This window comes from Myotis myotis, unplaced genomic scaffold, assembly GCF_014108235.1.
Source record: "Myotis myotis isolate mMyoMyo1 unplaced genomic scaffold, mMyoMyo1.p scaffold_m19_p_16, whole genome shotgun sequence".
Taxonomy (NCBI): domain Eukaryota; kingdom Metazoa; phylum Chordata; class Mammalia; order Chiroptera; family Vespertilionidae; genus Myotis; species Myotis myotis.
Window position 1 is genome coordinate 36717568 of NW_023416320.1, and position 23068 is coordinate 36740635.

Genomic DNA, 23068 nt, shown 5'->3' on the forward strand with positions numbered 1-23068 from the left:
ACGTTCAGCTGTCGTAGCTCATGTGCATCTGAGATAATTCGATTACTAATCTCAGTGCTCGGTTTCCTTTCATCCAAACAAAAAAGATTGCATGTAGGTTGGTAATTTAGAAGACGAAATCCTACACCTCCCTTGCCTTGCCACATGTTAATTTAACGAACGTATACAATTTAAAGAGGAAAAATAACTGGGCCGATGATTAATTCTCTGAAATTGACCAGAATCCATGTCACGTGGGCCTGTGTACACAGATATATGATACGATCATTAGAAACATCATCCTTACTTTGAGTCAGAGATACACTATTTTAATGCATGCCATCCATTTTCTTAGTTTTTTGTTTGTTTTCTTAAATTAATACTAAAGAACTTTTTAAAATTAAATATTTTAAAGCATGATTAAAAAAAGAAGAAGAAGAAGCCTAAAGGACTGGCGTTCCATTCCTGTCACCTTAGACAAGCCCCTGCTTGTCTAAGGGTTCATGTGCCCTGCCAAACACAACAGAATGTTTTCTATAAAATGAGAACGTGTGCATGAAACAATTATGGGAAGTGGAAAAAAAGAATGCAAGTAGAATTCAAAAGCTGCAAGGGTCCTTACAGAGGATCGAGCCTAGACCCGCGATTTAACAAAGAAACTCACACAGCAACAGGGCCTCCCTCTCAGAGTCCCGGGTCCCGGAAGTAGTGGCACCGGAGCCCAGACCCAGATATCTGACTCTCCCGGGAGAAGGCGATGGCAGAAAGAGGGTTTTCTAGGGAAAACATTATTATTCTCTTCAGACCATTAGAAATTGTGGAATCTAGAATTAGAAGGCTTTATGTTTGACAGTCCAGGTGATGTGGATTGGATTCATCTGTAAAAACCTTCTGTCTTTCCTTAGAATTCGATTTTATTTATTTATTTTTTATTACTTTATTGGGGTGACATTGGTTAATTAAGATTATACACCTTTCAAGTGTAGATTTCAATAATACATGATCTGTATATTGCATTCGCTGCAATATAGAAATCGATTTTAAAGCCCTGGTTTAACAGAGAAGTTACAGGCTGTCGGGTTTTAAATATATATATTTATATTTTTAATTGATTTCAGTGAGAAAGGGAGAGGGAGAGAGAGATAGAAACATCAGTGATGAGACAGAAAAATTGATTGGCTGCTTCCTGCTGGGGATCGAGCCCACAACCCAGACACCTGCCCTGACCGGGAATGGAACTGCGACCTTCTGGTTCATAGGTCTACCCTCCACCTCTGAGCCACGCCGGCTGGACCAGGCTATCAGGGTTTTAAAAGAAAGTAGACACCCTTACAAAAACCATTATCAGGCCTCGATTTGTGTGCCGGTGTGGCCAGAGCTCAGGGATCTGGTCATCTCTCCAGCGACCCCTGAGACAGTCAATTAACCTTTCTCCATGCCGCCGCTGCTGACCACTCAGCTGTGGCCAAATGCAGCTCCCCTCCCTCGGAGGCCAGGTGAAGGGGGGAGGCACGGCAGGCCAATGAGTCACGGTGTGGAGAAAGCAGCCCCACGTGCCACCCTCCACTGCCGTTGGCTCTTCGGCATAACCACCTGTGCCGTTGCAGAGTCCCGCAGATCGTCCTAAACATTGACCTGGCCCCTACGATCCTGGACATCGCTGGACTCGACCCACCTCCTGATGTGGACGGCAAGTCTGTCCTCAAACTTCTGGACCTGGAAAAACCAGGAAACAGGTGTGTCAATTTTCTTTCCCACAGCCAGGCCCAAGCACACTGGCTCCCAGAGCCAGCCAGCAGCTGAAGGAGGTAGAAGCCAAATAGCTTTCTCTCTCCACGTGGATCACGCCCCGCTGAGAATTTCCCGGTTGTTTGTATGTAGCATGTGATGGAGACGCAGTCATGGTCTGCGGGAAGTGAGAGGTGTTCCTTTAAACAAACTGTTAGCACAGACCCGTTTGGAAAGACGTCCAGCTGCCAACTGTAAATATTATTATTTTGCTTGCAGGTTTCGAACAAACAAGAAGGCCAAAATTTGGCGTGATACATTCCTCGTGGAAAGAGGGTAATTATTGGTTGCTTGGGTGCTTCTGGGAACCAGTCCTAGTGGGAAGCGCTCCCTGCTGGTTACTCCCCCCCCCCCCCTTATTTTGGGTTTAAGCGTACAGATTTCATAAGTCTAGTAACAAAATTGGATGGTCTGCTAGTCATTCTTCGCTGGCCAGCAGAATAATGATTGTCACATCAGAATTGTAAAGAATAAATTCTCATTAGCCGTTACATGGCTGTGGATTTTACTGTTGTTTTCTCAGCCTTAGTTCCTAATCGGACCAGTCAATGGACTTTCTTAACCTTCCTTCCCAAGTTCTATCTGGCACCTTTCTGCTTCTTTTCCTGATGTGCCATTCTTAGTTTTAAATACATAAACATTGGAGATTGTGATTATTTCCATAGTTGCTTCTGGATTTCCCCTTTAGATTTGTAATGCTCGGTGTCCTTGTTTTTCTCCATACACACATGGAGAGAAAGCATTTCTATAATTGTTTTTCAACAAAAAGAATTTTGAGTCTCTGAAGCTAAAATATAGGTTCAAAGCTTTGAGGAGAAATCAATACCTGACCTCTCATCTTCATAGTACCCAGCTCATCACGAGGGACCCATCAAATGTTGAAAACCTGCCGTCAGAGCCTTAACATCTATTTCTTGCAGTTTGAGGAATGTGGAGTCATGTGACAGGGAAGAAAAAGAGAACAGGCAGGTGGTAGGTAAGGTCACTCAAATCACTTCTTACTTAGAAGCTTTTCCATTTCTGTCAAAGGAAATTTCTACGTAAGAAAGAAGAATCCAACAAGAATATCCAACAGTCAAATCACTTGCCCAAATACGAGAGGGTCAAAGAACTGTGCCAGCAGGCCAGGTACCAGACAGCTTGTGAACAGCCGGGACAGGTGAGTACACAGCTTTCTTCACCACCATGCATATGCTTCTCTATTTCTGATTTAAAGTATTTTTAACATATAATGTGCATTTAGATATAAATCAATTTTTCCTAACAGTCATGGATTGCTCACAGTTACACCTCTCTCCTGACTGAGAATTGTCTACCTCATCCAAGCTGGGCCTCCTCATCACTGCTTGGGCTTCCTTCAGTTACAGGAGATGGTGCTCTCAGAGAGAGTTCTAGATATCCACCTACTTAGCCAAAACCCGTTCATGTTACCAGATACACGAGAATGGTAGCCCCGTTAGAAAGATCAGAGACTCATTCCTTCTGAGGATAAGGCACCCTCCCTGGAACTCTTCTTAACTGGTCATTAAGAGAGGGTTGAAAAGCCACTTAGTCATGTTCATGGGCAGATGCTGAGCCCCAAGAGACATGATGGAGTCTTCCTACCCTGGACTCAAGTCAGACATCATCTAACTCAGAGAGGAGGTGAAACTCTATGACCAAGGTTGGGGAGTGACAAGGGAAACCATATTCTGTTTGTTTATTGTTTCTACCTCTGCTCACAAAATTTCCAACCTCAAATATTTCATTAGAATGGATCTTCATTAATAAAAATATTAGTATAGGTTTCAGGGCGACCTATAACACCATCTGTTATCAATAAGAACTAAAGAAATGCAGGGTGATGAATGAACACAGACCTGTTTTTAAGGAAAGTGAAAACATATAAACACAAACTATGTTAAGCACTTGTGATTGAAATCTCTACTAGCTCAGAGAAATGCTATGTCGCAATGAGAGGAACTGAATTTCTGCCTACTTAGACCAAAGTCATTGCATCTTAGACCAAAATCAGAGGAAAGTGAAAAATAACATTTATTGAGCATTTTCTTATGTGAGGCACTGTCCACGGGGTTTTCTCTGCATTAGCTCACTTTAATCCTCACATCTGCAGAGTGAGGTATGCATTGTCATCGCCATTTTACCAATGGGCAGCTGGTGAGTGGCAGAGGTGGAATCCAAATGAGCTGTCTGATTCAAAACCTCAGGCCACTTGCTGCCTTCCAGGGTAAGTTACATCCAGTAGGCGAAGAGAAGTTCAAATCTTCTAAGCCTCTTATTAAAAAACTTACCTGACCTCTAGCTATCCCCACAATTAGCCAACACCAGTTCAAGGTATCAGACGCATGAAATGAAGATCCTAGTTATTATTAAAATGGCCTGGTTTGTGGCCCTCTTTTTAGATGGCATCCAGCTTCTTGAAGAGACATTCACAATAAACAACTTGATCCTCCCACTCTCTGCATTTCCTCATGCCTTTTGTACACAGGGATCCCTTTGAAACAGAGCAGGGCGAGGTGGAGCGCTGTTGAAGGAAGGGGTAACACCAGGCCTTCCCGGTATTCTAGTAAGTCTTAATTTTCAAGTGTTTAGTGGAGAAGCTTAGGCCTATTCATTATATTTTAATTTGAACTCTTCTAATCCTTCTTATGGAAGCTCTAAGCATTATTGTGACTAAAACCTCAGAATTGTTTTGTAGCTCCAGCATGATTTCCATGCGCCAGCCTCCATGGCCTAATTTACTTCTGTTCCATAGCTGTAAGTGTTTGGTGTGAAATATCTCTCATGCAAATGGGTGATCTTGTGACTATTTTAGGCCTGTAAGCGACTGGCGTGATTACCATTTTGCATTGCCTACCTTTCAGTACATAATTTTGTAAACCTCTCTATAGAGTTTGTGCTGAAATTTGAATATATGTTCTAAAGGGCAAATGGAGCATAAAATTTATTATGTTACTTTGGCCCAGATTCTTCACACATGTGCTCAACTTCACTTTGCTCTTTCATATTTTTCTCGACTTGTTTTGCCCCTATGAAATGCTTCACTATCTGGCTCCCTGGAATTTTCCTCTGCTGCTGTATTTCTGTGTTAAGCAGCTGGATTTTGATTCTATCACATGAATATATGAGGACTTCAGCAGTGATCTCTTTTAAAGAGCCCGAAGTCATGGACTAAGGAATTCGACTTTGCCCCTGAAGGTGATTTCTTTAAGAGTCTGAGAACTTCAAAAAAGTTGAGCCTCCTCAAGGCGACTATTGAACCTGTCGGGCAAACCTGACATAGCTTAGTTGTGTTCTACGGAATCATGGTATTTTGCCCTTTTTGCTCTATCTGGCTACTTTGAAGATTATCTTTTTAGTTACAATATCACTGACTTTTAAAAAGGGAAGAATAAGGTTCAAAATAATGAGATTATGTTGTTCAGGATCAAGGCGACAGTTGGTTAGAACTAACTAGCTTGGAATCTGTCCTCTTGACATTGACCCTCCATGGGGTACAGAGGAAAAACCAGCACGATCAGCCCATTCCCTTCCCCACCCCTCAAGGTCTCCTAAGGGTTCTGTGGGAGGACCAATGTGGATGCATGAAGTCAAATACATTTTTAAGAGATGAATTGAAGTCACAGGTTTGGGTTAGAATATTGGCATCCACTACTTTTTAGTGGTGCGTTCTTGGACCAGACGCTTAATTTCTCCTGAGTCTCAGGATTTCTATCTCTAAAATGAAGAAAATCAATCTCAATCTTACGAGGATAAAGTGATATCATATATGCACAGGCTGGGTGAACTGTAAGGCAGTGTGCAAATGTCGGGTGGTGGTGTCATGCCAGGCTGTCTTACCTGTTGTCTTCATTCCTAGAAAGCCAGCAGGGAATGGAAATGGGCTGGAATCCCAGACATTTGGCATCCCTTCTGGCATCTCTTCTCCACTATGGGAACAGAACAATCAGCAGGGATTAGATAGGATAGCGTGGCCGTGTGTGTGTGTATGTGTGTGTGTGTGTGTGTTACTTCTGTGTTCCTGAATTAATATGAGGCTGAGTGTGAATTCCCAGCACCCTCTCAGCTGGAATTACACCCCTAGCACATCTATGTACAAAGATACTACACGCATCGAGTCTCAGTCTCTCTCTCTCTCTCTCTCTCTCTCTTTCTCTCTCATGCAAATATCATCTGTCTGAAAAGACTTTGGTTCAGCAGAGAACATGGACCTGTGATACTCAATTCTGGCTGCACATCAAAATCACCTGGGGAGCTTTTGAAAATATTGATGCACAGCCTCACCCCAGACCAATCAGATTACAACGTTCAGAGAGGAGGACAAAGCAACAGTATTTTTCAATCAGGTTAAGAACCACAGGCCCTGAATAAGAGAATGCCAGAGGTGGCAGGGGAGTAGAAATCTTCTAGTTGGATGATATCATTTTCTTAAGAAGGAAATTTAGAGCCAGAGGACTTAAGCTACAAACCCAAAGTCAGAACCTGTACCTGTTCATTGCATGTTTGATCATTTCTTCCCCACAACATGCAAAAACATAAGAGAGTAGATGTTTCCTTGGAAATTCTAAATGGCATTTGCCTGGCTGCAGGCATGGGTGTAGGACCCATGCCCAGTACCCGAGACAGTGGTCTCAACCATGACCACACGTTGGAAATGCTGCTATTCAAGTCCTGCTCCAGACAAATTAAATCAGAACCTCTGGGGGTGGGACCAGGCATCCGGGGTGGTTGTTTCTGGTTTTGTTTTTGTTTTTCAAGCTCCTGCATGATTCCTATGAGCAGCTAAGGTTGAGAATCATTCATGTGGGGTCAGCATAGTTTTCCTTTTTTTTTAAATAGGAGTTACATAAAAAGCAATTCCCTACGCATCCAATTCTGGAGTACATCTGACACATGTCCCGTCACTTAAGAGGAAAAATTGTTTTGTTTTCATACAGCAAATGCCATGTCTCCTTGTGGGGTTGTCGAGTGCCAGCATCTTTGCAATGTAGTTCGCTTTTATACCTTTGTATCCATACAGAATCAAAGATTGGTAAGATTCTAAGAGGATCCCAGCATCACGCAAAGGAAATAAGAAGGTAGCTTGTTGAGTGTAAACTGGTTTAGTTCCAGGATTTCTGGTCTCATCCAAAACTCATCCCTCAGACCTTCTGTGATCAGCTGCAGAGCAAAGATAAAGAGACATTTACCAGCAAGATCTGGCTAGATTGTTCGTTTGCCAGAAATTGACGGCCTGTTGCCAGGAACTCCCTGAGTGCCGGTTAAAATCACAGCGAGGCTTCCAGACATTTCCTGGGTTCTCCTGATTCCAGAGGGTCCGGTCGGAAGGACTGAGCCCCAGTGCTATTCTCTGGCTGAACTCTTGTCTGCACCCAGAGTTCAGACAAGTCCCATGTGGACAGCTCAGCCTCTAACCCCTGCCTCCTGCTCTCCTCACCCTGCACTGAACAGCTGTGCATCTGCTTAGAATCTACGTTTTGGCTTCTGTGCATTTTTCAGAATACAAACTGCAGGGTTAAACATCAAACCATATTTAGTGATGTCCCCAACAAGTCAGAGACAAATGTAAGGACAGACACTAAACTCTATCCTGCAGCCCCACCCTATTTGATTTCTGCTGCAGTATCTTATCTCCCAGGACTCCCTAGCATAGCCCAATTTGTCAGGTTTTCCCCCTTCCTGTCACTTAACTGTAACTTTCTCATCTGCGTGTAAGTGGTCACCTCTACCTTCCAAATGCCAGCCCCTTGACTGAGACCCACCTGACGCCTCACACTCTGTCCCTAACCTTTCTCCTTTGTGGTTGGTGTCCTGGTCAAGGTGCCTTAGAATTGCATCTTAGCTTCACCACTTTCTTGGTGTGTGACACAAGCAAGCTACTTAATCTAACTTTGCCTCAGTTTCTTTATCTGTAAAATGGGCGTAATAATAGCACCTGTCTCAGAGCACTGCTACAAAGGTTAGACCTGTTAAATATACTAAGTACCTGGCAACACAGCAAGCACTCGGCCAATGCTGCCTATCAATTATGGGCCAAGATCAATTCACCAATTTTACTTTTCCCTGAATTGCAAGGACCATACTTCTTCCAACAGTCCAACACTGACTTTTACAAATGTTTATCCAGATTAAAACATAGAGGAGGAAACGCTCTGTACCTCCTGCTTCTCCTTCCTTTCTGCTTTTCCTCCCCCTATCCCTGTCCCCTCACCTCAGAGAAACAGGAGAAAAATCGCCTTGTCACGAGTAACTCTATTGCATGTTGTGGGGAAAAATTTGATAGTGGCCTGTGCTAAGTATCAGTTTGAACACAAGGATTGTATTGTCTTCTTATGTTCCCCAGTGTTGAGATAAAAGTTCTAAAATGCATGTCCACCTGCAGGTGGCTGCTTTCCATGCTGTCTGTACTGGCCTGAGGGATAATCAGGTTGCCAGAAAATTGCTGTATGGTTGTGACATTTCAGAAACATGATTTTACCTGCATTATGGCCAAATTCACAGAATAGGACTTATAACAATGGAGAAATAATGTGTGTGTGTGTGTGTGCGCGCATGGCATGTGTGCAATATTCAGCTTTCATTGCAGTGTACCTCAGAAAAACTTATAGCCAAATTTTTATTTCTTACTCATGAAAATGGGCATGAGGTGGTATAAATGAGAATATAGATCAGCCTTAAGCAAGCTGAGGAATACATGCAATTCAAAATGATTACCTAGTGGTCACTCAGGAAAGAAAAATAATCAGAGTTCAACCATCACCTAATATTTTAAATTTACACCTGAAAGTATTCTATAACATAGATATTATGTCCACTCAAAGTATGACGAGACTGAAACTCAGGGAAGTAACTTGATCAAAGTCACACAGCTGGAAAGGTGACAAGTATCAGTTCAAACTGAGATCCATGTGGTCTAAAGCCCTAGTCTCCCCACTAATAATTACTGTTATACACAGTTTACACCCAAGAGACACTAGCTTACCCAGGGATTGGGTAACCATTTTTCATTGATTTTTTAGAGATATAGGAAGGGAGAGAGGGAAAAATTTTGTCCCATTTATTTATTGATGCATTCATTGGTTGATTCTGTATGTGCCCTAACTGGGGATTGAACCCGCAACCTTATCATATTGGGACGATGCTCTAACCAACTGAGCTATCCAGCCAGGGCCTGGATAACCATCTTTAAGGGCCAATTAATTATAATGGTACTTCTCTGTATTCATATAGGCCAGTGATGGCGAACCTATGACACGCGTGTCAGAGGTGACACGCGAACTCATTTTTTTGGTTGATTTTTCTTTGTTAAGTGGCATTTAAATATATAAAATAAATATCAAAAATATAAATCTTTGTTTTACTATGGTTGCAAATATCAAAAAAATTCTATATGTGACACGGCACCAGAGTTAAGTTAGGGTTTTTCAAAATGCTGACACGCTGAGCTCAAAAGGTTCGCCATCACTGATATAGGCCACCTTTTCCTCGGATCTCCAAAAACACTCAACAATTTATTCTCATGACATATCCTTGAGGCCAGGGGGAGCAAGATGTGGAATCTGGAAGAACAAAGAAATTCTGCAGTTTGCTCAAGGCCATAAAGTAGCAGCTAAAGAAAATTAAAATTGAGGTGTTCAGATCCCTAACCTAATACTTATCTCCATTAAAAATGGCTACCTCTTATCAAGTTTACATTGGGTCACATTCTTTGAGTAATAAACAGTGTAACTGTGTGCGTGTGTGATGGCGATGAGAATAATAGCAGCTCCTGTGTTGAGTACCCACCCTGTGCTGAGTTCTCCTTCTAGGTCATGGCTAATGCTCGTGGCCCTGCAAAAGCTTAGACTGTCTTGCTGACTTGCTCAAGGCCACAGAGCAATGTGATAAAGCTGGTATTCAAACCAGTCTTTTCTAGCTTGAAAGTCCAGATTTTTTCCACTAAGCCACATCCATATGGCTGTAAAATGCCATCCCCAAGTTCTATGCAGCATATAGATCATGGTCTCTACTACAATGGGTGCTAGTCCTATTCCAATAAGTGAATTATGGCAGCACAGTGGGTGGTTGTGAAGGTTAAGTGAATAAACTTGCATAACATGCCCTAGACCAGTACCTGGCATCAAGTGAAGAGTTTATCGCTACAGATAATGGTGGTGCTGCTGGTGGTATTAAAGGGAATTATTTGAAAGGCATTTGACATATTTCTCGTTAGGTTTGATTCCACCAAGCAGCTGCACACAGGAATCCGTATAGCCAGCCTTCTCTTCTTCCTCAGGTGTTATTTACCTACAGGTATATGTAACCAATCAAAAATGCTAAGACATAATTACTAACCGCAGTGATTCCTTCCCAAGTTGAGTGTAGTTGGAAAGGCTAAAATAAAGTAATAATAATTTAAGACATTGTTTAAATCGTTTAATCTAGCCCCTTACCCACAGAAGGGTTGCAGACATATGAACGCGTGCTAAGTGGCCAAGCTGGAGAGGCAGGAGGAGAGTTCGGGCAATGTCGTCCCACGGAGCAGGAAAAGAATTTGCAGACAGAGTGAGTGGTCAGGAAAGCTGGAGACCAGCGGATTTGGAAATGAACTGATTTACTGATAAACTTCAAGGGCGTAGATAACAGTGAGACCCTGTGACATCTAAATTTCTACAAGGGCACTGTTTAACAAAGGCCTTTTCTGAGGCTATCTCTCAGTCCCATTAGCCTCACTTGAGTTCCTGCCTCCATCTGATTTCTGAAACTTCTGCAATGCAAAATCGGCTCATTATTTTCACCATTTGAATGGCATGCGGCGTGAGTTTCAGAGCAATTCTTTTAAAAAATCTTTCTTCGCCTCCCTCGATAAACGCACTAAGTAAGATGACCGCTTTAGCTGCAGCTATTTCAAGGTTTTATTGCTCAGCCATAAAAATTGTCATGATATCGAACACTGAAATGACTGTGGCAAATGTGTGGCAATTACATTTCATTACAATTCCTAATAAGCTTGCCACTAAGAAGATTTTCAAAGCCTTTAGCTCAAGCATGTCAAACTCAAAAGGCTAACATGAGCCAAATAAATGAGGCATGGGGCCCTCGGGCCACGAGTTTGACATGCTTGCTTTAGCTAATTATCTAATGAGGCCTAAGATTTTTTCAAAGGGTACATGGTATGAAAAGTAATTGGCATATTTGTGCAAGGCCCTTGTTTTATACAAGAATGTGGGTGGGTATTTGTGTGTATGTGATGTATGTGGGTATATGTGGGTATGCATGTTTATACATATACATGCATGTATGTATGTATGTTTGATTTTGCATATACCTTATCAATGCCAAGGACAGTGCCAGACCTCAGGTGTGTTTAAATTCAGCTCTTCAGGGAGGGAACATCTGTTTCTTTCATCTCTATCCCATAGGAAGTTAGCAGGAATTTGGCTAACGGAAAATGCAGGTTGTATTCCAAAAAGGCTAAGTCACTAAAGATTCTGCCTACGCTTTTGTGTTCTACAGGCATCTACTTGTACTCTCAGCTCTTCCAGGACAAAAAAAAAAAAAAAGGCAGAGGTTTTTTTTTAATGTATCGTGATTATTTAAAAGGAAGGTCTTCACCATACTTGTGTGTTTTTAAATTATTATTTGTACTAAAGTTGATATAAATTGGAACCACAAAAAACATAAGGCCATCATTTTTCAAGAATTAAGTCAGCCATGCCCTGACAGCATGGCTTATTGAGCGTCAACCTATGAACCAGGAGGTCATGGTTTGATTCCCGGTTGGGACACATGCCTGGGTTGTGGGCTCAATCCCCAAGTGTGGGGCATACAAGAGGAAGCCAATCAATGATTCTCTCTCATCAATGATGTTTCTATTTGTCTCTCCCTCTCACGTCCTCTCTGAAATCAATAAAAATATATTTTAAAAAATCAAGTTAGCCACATTTTTCTGTCTGATAGAAAGGAGAGCACTTGGTAAGCTTCTGCTTGGCTTGGCTTGTGAGTCCCCTGACCACTTCTTTTGCTTCTATAGACATTAAGCAGTCAACTCTCAGGTTTTAAACTGAGGTAGAGATTACCCAGGTGGATGGATACGTTTTAAACCATTTGGATTTAAGACAGATATAGACAGGCACTCAAGCACCATTGATTCCCAAACTTTATGGAGCTATAAAAAGTTAGCGTCTATCTTTATGACATTTTTCACCAGCAAGAATTCTACTTGGCATATAATTATTTTTTAAAGATATTTTTCATTGACTTTTAGAGAGAGAGAAAGGGAGAGGAGGGGAGAGAAATAGAGAGAAGCATCAATGTGAGAGTGAAACAGAGATGAGCGAAACAGATCAGCTGCCTCCCCTAAACCCCCTTCCCAGGATGGAGGCTGAAACCCAGGCATGTGCCCTGTCCAGGAATCAAACCAGCAATCCCTCGATGCAGGGGACGACATCCAACCAACTGAGCCACACCAGCCAGGGCCTAACTACTTCTTAATGGACTTGTATCTGAGTTTCCGAGAATGTTTCATGGCACCTCCTCAAGCTAACTGGGCGTATCTGGGAGCGCTGCAAAGCCAGGCCTGGCCAGCACTGGTCTCCACCTGAGACGGCAGAACTGTGGAAGGGCACACGCAGTTTTCAGCCAAGAGCCGGGGAAGACTCAGTTCTGTCACTCATCAGCTAACTGGAGAGAGAGTGAGAACGGGTTACTCTTAGTTTTGCCAGCAGAGATGAGCTGGCAGCGTTCACCTGTTCAACTGGCGTCACTCTCTCTACATTTCTAGACATATTTCTAACACCCACACCCAAGAATACGTACACCCCTCTCAAATACTCATGCATCTGAGCTACTTACACCTAAAGAGATCCCTTCTGCCCTCCTCCTGGGAACCAGATGCTGTGAATCTAAAGGCCAAGGACTCATTAAAATCACCAGGGAAGCTTTTGAGCATCCCACTGTAGAGCCAAGTGTGAGAACCACTCACCCGACATAACTCAGTGTGCCTAGTCAAACTGACTTCACATTTGGGGGTTTTTGTCTGTTTGTTTTCAGTTAGATCATCTCTATTTAGTTCATCTGTAGACTATTCTTGCTGACGTAGCCTTTTCATGGCTTTGTAAAACAGGTGGTGAGTTGCCTTGTCTTTTGAGCTCCTGCCTCTCAGAATGGAGATATTGAACGTCCCAGGCTTTCTGTCCAAGCCACAGAGGAAGGTGGTGACCTGATGTGGCCTGAACAATGTGGCTTGAAGCAATCAAATTCAATAGCACCATGGAGTGTATGGGGGCTCAGGCAAAAATCACAGAGCCAGTCCTCTGTAGCTGGGATTTGGGAACAATATCGTAGAAATGCAAAGGCAGCTGAGATAGCTCAACCCTCACTGAAAGCAGATGACTCCAGTAAGAGAAAACAAACCGTTCTGGCTTGTGAATGGTTCATACCATTTTATACACGAGTGAGTGTCATGTGTCTGCTGGCCAAGCCAGGTGGGACCCTTCCCAAACTTTACCTGCCTTAGGACACGCTGAAGTCGAAAAGTTACCCAAAGTACGGTACAGGTACAAGGGGCCACATGAGATATTTTATGGGGTGCATGAAAGACATCTTTTATTTAATGATTTTGTATTTGTTTTCATATATGTGTGAAAATAACTACCTGGCACAACAAACACATAATTTTACAATTATCATGGCTTTGGTGGCAGTTTAGAAATGTGTCCATTTAAAGAAAAGTCTCGGTACAATTACACACAGGTGATACTCATATATGGAAGAGGAAGAAGACAGAAGTTTGGTAACGCTACCAGATAGCGTTTTGTAACAACAACCGTGGTCAACTTAAAATTAAAGTCAGTATTCTTTCTGCTTCCCCAATTAACATTTTAGGGAGGGAGAAGGGGGGAAATAAAAATTAAGAGGAAGGTAATTAGGTCTTTCAGATATGGAAGGTCCTATGAAATGACTCTCAGGGGAAGCACTATTATTTCCGCCAGATTGATTCTCAAGAAACGGGGGGTTGGGGGACACTGAGACCCACCCCTGTGTCATATTTCTCCAAAATTAAACCGGCAGCATCTGCAGCAGTTCTTTCTTTCTTTTGAAAGCTGCTGGGTAGATTTTCTTAAGTTTTCTTTAATTACAGTTTGCATTCAATATTATCTTGTATTAGTTTCAGGTGTACAGCATAGTGATTATACAATCATATACCCCAATATTTCCAGTACCCACCCAGCGCCGGACATACTGGTAGTCGTTACAATGTTATTGACTATATTTCCTATGCGCCAGCCTTGCCCAAAAGCTCAACCTAGAAAACCCAGCGCCTGCTCCCCTGGCGTCTCTTGGGTAGGTGGCCGATGTCTCTTTAAGAGCAGCTCGCTCTGCTCTGCCAGGTGTGCGGCATCTGGGGCAGGCTAAATAAGAAAGGCGGGCCCCAGGGAGCCCCACGTCTGCGCTGCGTGAAAGTTGGCTCGCCCCCGGGACGGACTCCGGTTCAACTCATCTCTGTCTTCCTCGTGTGCCACTCTTCTCCGGCTCCCGTTGGGAATTCAGGGGCAGAGGACAAAGCAGCCACGTTTGTTTTTCCAGAGAAGGAGAGAGGGGCCTGGGGAAAGCAGCCCTGGCAGCTGTGCCCTGTGCTTGCTGGATGGAGGGCTTTCCCCCGTTTCCTTCCAGGCCCTGTTTAGTCTGGCTGGGAAGGGTTTATGTGTCCACGTTTGGCTCCGGTGTCACCGAGGTAGCTCTGATTGCCAGTGATGTGGTTGTCATCTGCCTTTGCTGCAGTGAGCGAGGCCTGGGAGCCACCTAGCGGCTCGCCACGGGGGCGGCCCGCGCGGCTGCACCCCGAAGCGCGTGCGTCATGAAAAACACCTGTGGCTTTTGCAGAAGTGGCAGTGCATCGAGGACACGTCGGGCAAGCTCCGGATTCACAAGTGCAAAGGCGCCGGGGACCTGCTCGCCGCCCGGCAGAGCACGCGCAACCTCTACCCTCGCGGCTTCCACGACAAGGACAAGGAGTGCCATTGCGGGGAGGCCGCCTACCGCGCCGGCCGGAGCCAGAGGAAGGGCCAGCGGCAGTTCCTGAGGAACCAGGGCGCGCCAAGTAAGCCCCGGGCCGGGCAGCCGCGACGCTGACACTCCAGAGAGCAAAGGCCGCTCTGGCTACAGTTTCCGTATTGACAATGCATAGTTCTAGGGCCCAGAGCCAATAACCGTTCTGCTTAAAACACGAAAGCTAAGATAATTTGAGTTTTTGCTGTGTCAACACTCACGTAAGCATAGAATGCACATGTATTCAGTAACAGCAGCAGACACAACACACAGGCCAGCACACGATCGAGGGGCCGAGGGTGTGTATGTAGTTCAGGTAAGTTTTATTTTACCTGAATGCTAATGTCCTGATGTTTTCTGCCTTAAGTTGCTTTTAAAAAAAAAAAAAAAAGAAGCCGAAACCGGTTTGGCTCAGTGGATAGAGCGTTGGCCTGCGGACTGAAAGGTCCCAGGTTCGATTCCGGTCAAGGGCATGTACCTTGGTTGCGAGCACATCCCCAGTGGGAGGTGTGCAGGAGGCAGCTGATCGATGTTTCTCTCTCATCGATGTTTCTAACTCTCTATCCCTCTCCCTTCCTCTCTGTAAAAACTCAATAAAATATATTTAAAAAAGAAAGAAAAGAAAAATCCAAAGTTTCAGTGCTTGAGCCTTTAACAGGAGAAGCATGAAGCATAAATACTATTTTTAAAGGCATATCTGTTTTAGGACAATATTTTTTTAAAAATATATTTTATTGATTTTTTACAGGGAGGAAGGGAGAGGGATAGAGAGTTAGAAACATCGATCAGCTGCCTCCTGCACACCCCCTGACCGGAATCAAACCTGGGACCTTTCAGTCCGCAGGCCGACGCTCTATCCACTGATCCAAACCGGTTAGGGCAATATTTCTTTTTTTAATTCTACTTTTTGACTGGCAGAGTCAAACTAGTTGAAGTGTGAAAATCATTGCCTAGTATTTTATTTATAAAAAGTCTTATCAGGTAACTATGAGATGGTCTTTGCTAGTATATAGAAATGAAAACTCGGTCTCCTACCTTCCATAAAAGAATGGGAGTCTAGTGCCATCTAGTGGTATAATATGAACAGTGACTCGTTTCTGTGGTCATTCCTTTCTATATTGGTTTGGAAATAACCAAGATATGTAGAAATTCAATTCTGTGTCTGAAATTAGGAAATCAAATCATTTAGTAGAACAGTGGAAGCCCTTAAAGCTGGATTTTATATCCTCGGTTCCACAGGTGGACTTTAGGGGACCAGGAGCCCCTAATATCCAAAATTTTACGTATATTCTATCTGTACATGCAAATTTTTCAGGATGCTCATAACTTCCAACAAATTCTCAAAGGAGTTCATAACCCAGAAGTCTAAGAACCATTAATATGGGATATTTTCTTTCCTCCCTGAGAGAAAATGATAGGCTTAATAATTTCTATGAAGATATCAAATGTAAAACCCACAGGGATAAGGACCCCTGAGACGCTCCCTTAAATGAAACTGATTATCACGTTCAGCTGAGAAGTAGAGGCAGCTTTTTCTCTCCCAGGAAGTTGGATGTGGCTCCCAAGCATTGGTTTTTCAACACTGAGCACAAACTAAGGAAGTCTGGGGCATTCTTTTCAAGCTGCGTGGAATCTTAGGTATTTGAAAACAGGGGGTGTTTCTTCATCTGGAAACTGCCCTCAGAGCAGGAGTCTACAGAGAGATGATCCTGATTCCGCAGCCAATAGGCTCCCCTCTTTCCTGTTCTAGGAAGGGGAGGCCATGTGAGCAAGCCCCACACAGACAAAGCGCATCTGGTAAGCAGGGACCAACGTTTGCACATTAAAGCTCTTCCCCAGCACACTGAGCCTCGACAGTGGTCTACCATGACCAGAGGACAGGCTGGCCTCCCCTGGCATGACCCGCCATCTGACAGGCATTAAGAGTCAGTTGGCTGATGAAAGCATGTGCCAAACTTAATTTTTCTTAGAGTAATCCTCTGTTATTTGTGTCAATAGCAGGAGTCCAGAGCATTTGCCTTTTTGCAAAAGCATCTCAATGTAGTAGGAAGACTCTTTGGTTTTTAGAATCTGCATTACTTAGAATCTGAACCCACTGGCTGTATCACCTTGCAAAATGTACATAACATTCAAAGCTCCAGTTCTCTCGTCCATAAAATAAGGACACCAAATTCATCAGCCTGTTTGGATAATCTGATATTTTTTAATGTAAAGATTTATCATAATACCTGTCTTTTAAGATTAGAGGTGAATAATACATAGCAAAAGCTCAAAAAAATGAGTTGTCATTATTACTACCATAATGGGGGCTATAGTTTTATTCACACTGCCTTCGCAGTTTATGTTGAAAACTCACTGTAGAAGTTCACAGCCTGCCCTTAGTGGGAAGGGTCTTAGCAATCACTCAGACCTACCCCCTCAGTGGTGAGGAAGGGCCCGAGGCCAGAGAAGCATGGTGGCCATCACACCACCATGGTGCCCCTCTGTGCACTGGATGCCCCTTTCCAAAATGCTCATCGGGCCACGTGATCATTTTCTTCTCTCCTACGGTACATCTGGACACCGTGTTAACGAATCTTCCCTTATTTCCAGAGTACAAGCCCAGGTTTGTCCACACTCGGCAGACACGGTCCTTGTCCGTGGAATTTGAAGGCGAAGTATATGACATAAACCTGGAAGAGGAGGAACTGCAAGTGTTGCAGCCAAGAAGCATTGCCAAGCGTCATGACGAAGGCCACAAGGGGCCAGGAGGTCGCCAAAACGCCAACGGTGGCAACGGGGACGCCATGCTGGCCACCAGTGGCAATGCTGTGGGCCTGCCCACCACCGTCCGAGTGACCCACAAGTAGGAAGGCTTCATGTGTTCAAAGGGTTGAGTTCAAAGTCATCCCCGCCTACTACCACCATTTGGTCCCTGTAAGAAGAGTAATGTCATTCAGCAAGATGATGTCCAGGGACCTCCCACATAACAGTGGGGGTTAAGGAAGCAACAAGCAGCCCAAACAATAGTAGACGTGGGGGTGTGCTTTGGGTTCCGTTTCACATTGAGGCTGGTCAGCTGGGAATTGAGCCAGAGTGATTCTGTCACATCTTGACTTAGCAGGCGTGGAGCGCTCCGTTCAGCAGCTACCTTTATGGGCATCTAGAAAACGGTGGGAAACCGTCACCCAGACTGGTTAGGGGCTCCTCATGCTGGTGGTCACTGTAGTCAGAGTAGATGCAGTCACGGCCTCAGAAATGAGGCACAGATCAAGGGAGAACTATGGGTCCTGCAGAAGCTCCCAGAGAGATGGCGTAGGCTGGGAATGGACGTGAGACGCAGAAACACCTCACCTGTCCGGATCCTGAAGGGCAAGGGCCTTGGGAGTAGCTGAGACTGGGGAGGGGGCGGGGGGCGGAGGGAGGGAATGGCTGCACATTGGAATCACCTGGGAATCTTTTTAAAATCCTGATTTCTGGGCCTCATCCTCCGGAAATTCTGTTTCTTTGTTACTAATGTTGTGGCCCCACCCCATAACAAAGAAACAGAATTTCCGGAGGATGAGGCCCAGAAATCAGGATTTTGAAAAGATTCCCAGGTGATTCTAATGTGCAGCCAAGGTTGAGAACCACTGCTCTACCCACACCCACCTATCCTGCTCCATGGCTCAGCTGGAAACTATAGCTTGTTCCCAAATTAAGGGTTTCGAGGACAATTAAGTTCCCTTTGCTATTTCTAATGCTTTTCTCAATCTTAGAATATAAACCTATTTCTAATGCTTCTTGTTTGTTTTGGCAGGTGCTTTATTCTTCCAAACGATACCATCCATTGTGAGAGAGAACTCTATCAGTCAGCCAGAGCGTGGAAGGACCACAAGGCATACATTGACAAAGAGGTGAGCCGTGGCCGAGAGATTGGAAGCCCTACCGGTGGGACATACTGTGTGTGCCCTTCATCTGTTTATAATTGCGTGGAAAATAGAATAGCACGGTGTCTCTCATTCTCCAGTGAGATAGAGAGAGTCCTGACCAAAAAACAGAGTGTGAGGAAAGAATGGGAACCGACTCAATGACCTTCTGAAGTTTCTATGAGAAAATAATTCTGTTCTAAAAGAGACTTCTGTTCATGTTTATGATAAGACATCCATTGGACTACAGAGGGAAATAGATTCTATGCTCAGTTTGCCCCCAAATTATCATCTCAGATGAATGGTTATGATTGTGGAACACAGAAATAAGATGAGAAGGAAGGTAGTGAGCACAGAAAATCCTGCAAATGTAATTGTTGAATTGCCTGTTTCCCAGATTGAAGCTTTGCAGGATAAAATTAAGAATTTAAGAGAAGTGAGAGGGCACTTGAAGAGGAGGAAGCCCGAGGAGTGTGTCTGCAGTAAACAGAGGTGAGTGTGGGCCCCTCCCGTGGTCTCCTTTCCAAACTCATTTTTTCCACCGGCCTGTTTAGCATTAGGCATTAGGCCCGCTTCTCTCTTTTACCAACAGAAAGCTTAATAGAATGAATTGTCACATATTAGTAATGGCCTAAAATATCTTGGTCGAATTAAATGTCATAAACCTAAGTAGATAGTTAAGGGGGGGAAAAAAAACATTTAAAAGTCCCATTAAGCTAAGATAGTTACAACAAAGTAGCTGCCTTCTATTTGCTTTCTTGTTATAAAATAAGCTGTTTGATAAATGCATGCTGATGAAGACTCACTTTCTCATCTTCTTGCCTGTAGCTACTACAGTAAAGAAAAAGGTGTAAAAAAGCAAGAGAAATTAAAGGGCCATCTCCACCCCTTCAAGTAAGTGACTCTGTTTCCTTCATTTGTGGGAGTGAAGGACTGTCCACTAGGCTCTTCTGAAAGGCTGCAGCGACTCCTGTGAGCCTGCGTGGAAAAAAGTAGATGCAACTGGGAAGGCATGTAGCTCCAGACGGTGAAAGCAAGCCCACACCTTGCCAAGCGCGTGGCGATGCCATGGCCCCCTCGAGGGGCAGCCGGGCAGAGTGCCTCCCTGATTCTGTGTGGGCTCTTGCCGATGCTTGCGTGGTACCTGGATTTCACTCCGTGCAGGCTCAGCTTTCTGTGCACGGTGCCTGGGAGATGGCCTCTCTGGATTAGCTCAGTGTGTTCTAGAGAGCAGCCAGCCATCGTGGGGAATTCTGAAAGTTGGAAGAAATACACATATTTTTTAAATAATAAGTAAAATTTGCCAGGGAAGGGCATTTAGTATTTAATAAGATAATAAAAAGACGACAATTCTACCCAAGCCTATATTGTCGAATTGGTCGGAGAGTTTTAGAAACCTTCTAATGCAAGCCATCTAATCCAACAATTGACTTCATGGCTGCCGGCTACTGAGCCACCAGGGAGTGAAGCCATTTGTCCAGAGAGGGATCTAGCAGACTCTGATGCTCTACAAGGAAGAAAGCGCTGATGTTGTTGAGGGAGAATTCCGAGAGAGCTCTCACAATGAACTGGTCCTATTGCTGATTGGAGGGCCTCTGTGGAAGATAAGTGGTCTGTTATTGCATGTCTATTATGGTGCGCCTAAATACTTGTGAAAGGTTTATAGCAATAAGACTATTTTTAACTAAGAAGTTGCTTTCTGGTCATTGAAAATATCCTCCCCCCTCTTTTTTTTTTTTTTTTAATTATGAGCTTTGTTTTTTTTCCTTAAGTTTTCTTTTTTAAATCTTTATTGTTGAAAGTATTACATATGCCCCCCCTTCCCCCCATTGACCTCTCCCAGCCCTCCCTCAGCCCCCACCCCAAGCCTTCACCACCCTATTGTCTGTGTCCATGGGTTATGCATGTATGCATTCAAGTTCATTGGTTGATCTCTTTCCACCCCCCTCCCCGCCTTCCCTCTAAGGTTTGACAGTCTGTTCAATGCTTCCATGTCTCTCGATCTATTTTTGTTCATCGGTTTATGTTGTTCATTAGATTCCACATATGAGATCATGTGACACTTATTTTTCTCTGACTGGCTTATTTCACTTAGCATAATGTTCTCCAGGTTCATCCATGCTGTTGCAATGGTAAGAGTTTTCTTTTTTATAGCTGCACAGTATTCCACTGTGTAAATGTACCACAGTTTTTTTAATCCACTCATTTGCAGATGGGCACTTAGGCTGTTTCCAAATCTTAGCTATTGTAAATTGTGCTGCTATGAACATAGGGGTGCATATATTCTTTCTGATTGGTGTTTCTGATTTCTTAGGATATATTCCTATAAGTGGGATTACTGGGTCAAATAGGAGTTCCATTTTTTATTTTTTGAGGAAACTCCATACTGTTTTCCACAGAGACTGCACCAGTCTGCATTCCCATTCGGGTTTCCTTTTCTCCATATCCTCGCCAACACTTGTTGTTTGTTGATTTGTTGATGGTAGCCATTCTCACAGGTGTGAGATGGTACCTCATTGTTTTAATTTGCATCTCCCAGGTGATTAGTGACTTTGAGTATTTTTTCATATACCTCTTGGACTTCTATATGTCCACTTTGGAGAAGTGTCTAGTAGGGTCCTTTGCCCATTTTTAATTGGATTATCTTCCTTTTGTTAAGTTGTATGAGTTCCCTTTAAATTTTGGAGATTAACCCCTTATTGGATATATCATTGGCAAATAAGTTCTCCCATGCAGTGGGTCCTCTTATTATTTTGTTGGTTTCTTTTGCTGTGCAGAAGCTTTTTATTTTGCTGTAGTCCCATTTGTTTATTTTCTCAGTTTCCTTTGCCCTAGGAGATGTGTTGGTAAACATATTGCTACCAGAGATGTCTGAGATTTTGCTGCTTATGGTTTCTTCTAGGATTTTTATGGTTTCACATCTTACATTTAAGTCTTTTATCCATTTTGAGTTTATTTTTGTGTATGGTGTAAGTTGGTGGTCTAGTTTCATTTTTTTGCATGTATCTGTCCAATTTTCCCAACACCATTTATTGAAGAGACTGTCTTTACTCCATTGTATGCTCTTATCTCCTTTGTCAAATATTAATTGAGCATAATGGCTTGGGTCAATTTCTGGGTTTTCTGTTTTGTTCCATTGATCTATATGCCTGTTCTTACACCAGTATCAGGCTATTTTGAGTACAGTGGCTTTATAGTATAACTTGACATCTAGTATTGTGATCCCTCCAACTCTCAAGATTGCTTCAGCTATTCGGAGTCTTTTTGGATTCCATCTAAATTTTTGGAGAGTTTGTTCTAGGTCTGTGAAATATGCTGTTGGTATTTTAATAGGGATTGTGTTGAATCTGTAGATTGTTTTGGGTAGTATGAACATTTTAATGATGTTAATTCTACCAATCCATGAACACTGTATATCCTACCACTTGTTTATATCTTCTTCTATCGCTTTTTTAAATGTCCTATAGTTTTCCAAGTACAAGTCTTTTACCTCCTTGGTTAAATTTATCCCTAAGTATCTAAATTTTTTTGTTGCAATGGTAAATGGGATTTTTTTTTTTTAAGTTTCTCTTTCTGAGAGTTCATTATTGGTGTATAAAAATGCCATAGATTTCTTGGTGTTTTATAATTCTGCTACATTGCTGAATTCATTTATAAAATCTGGTAGTCTTTTGGTGGAATGTTATATATAAATATAAATATATATATATATATATATATATATATATATATATATATAAATACACACACACACACACACACACACACACATACACACACATATATACAGTGGGGCCTTGACTTACGAGTGTCCCGACTAACGAGTTTTTCGAGATACAAGCCATCTCTCAGCCAATTTTTTGCTTTGAGTTGCGAGCTAAAATTCGTGTTATGAGCCATCTTCAGATACCCCACCGCTAGTTGGCGCAGCGAACATCACAGTGAACGCCACAACATCAGCCCAGCATCACGTGTCTCACTCGTTCACTTTTTGATTTGACATACGAGTAATTTGAGTTACGAGCTCTGTCATGGAACGAATTAAACTCGTAAGTCAAGGCCCCTCTGTGTGTGTGTGTGTGTGTGTGTGTGTGTGTGTGTGTGTGTGTGTATATATATATATATATATATCCCTTCTTTGGGAATAGGGAGGCCGCTCAAGAAGTGGACAGCAAGCTGCAGCTTTTCAAAGAGAATCGGAGGAGGAGGAAGGAGAGGAAGGAGAAGAAGCGCCAGAGGAAGGGGGAGGAGTGCAGCCTTCCCGGCCTGACCTGCTTCACTCACGACAACAACCACTGGCAGACGGCCCCCTTCTGGAACCGTGAGTCCCTCGTTCTTTCTAACTGCCACTTACTGCCACTTCCGGCCGCCACAGAGACACTGTG

The 23068-nt window shown here is 43.3% G+C and overlaps 1 protein-coding gene across 7 annotated transcripts in view; it reads left to right on the plus strand.

Annotated features, from left to right (window-relative positions):
• The window catches only part of SULF1 (sulfatase 1), a 158491-nt gene that overhangs the window by 117903 nt on the left and 17520 nt on the right, over window positions 1–23068 (plus strand). For all 7 annotated transcript variants that reach the window (XM_036338471.1, XM_036338473.1, XM_036338474.1 and 4 more), the window contains 9 exons: window positions 1587–1715; window positions 1987–2043; window positions 2797–2926; window positions 14632–14848; window positions 17389–17641; window positions 18575–18671; window positions 19081–19175; window positions 19512–19577; window positions 22832–23004. In XM_036338471.1, coding sequence (XP_036194364.1) covers window positions 1587–1715; window positions 1987–2043; window positions 2797–2926; window positions 14632–14848; window positions 17389–17641; window positions 18575–18671; window positions 19081–19175; window positions 19512–19577; window positions 22832–23004 — 1217 coding nt within the window. The remainder of the gene's footprint in view (window positions 1–1586; window positions 1716–1986; window positions 2044–2796; window positions 2927–14631; window positions 14849–17388; window positions 17642–18574; window positions 18672–19080; window positions 19176–19511; window positions 19578–22831; window positions 23005–23068) is intronic.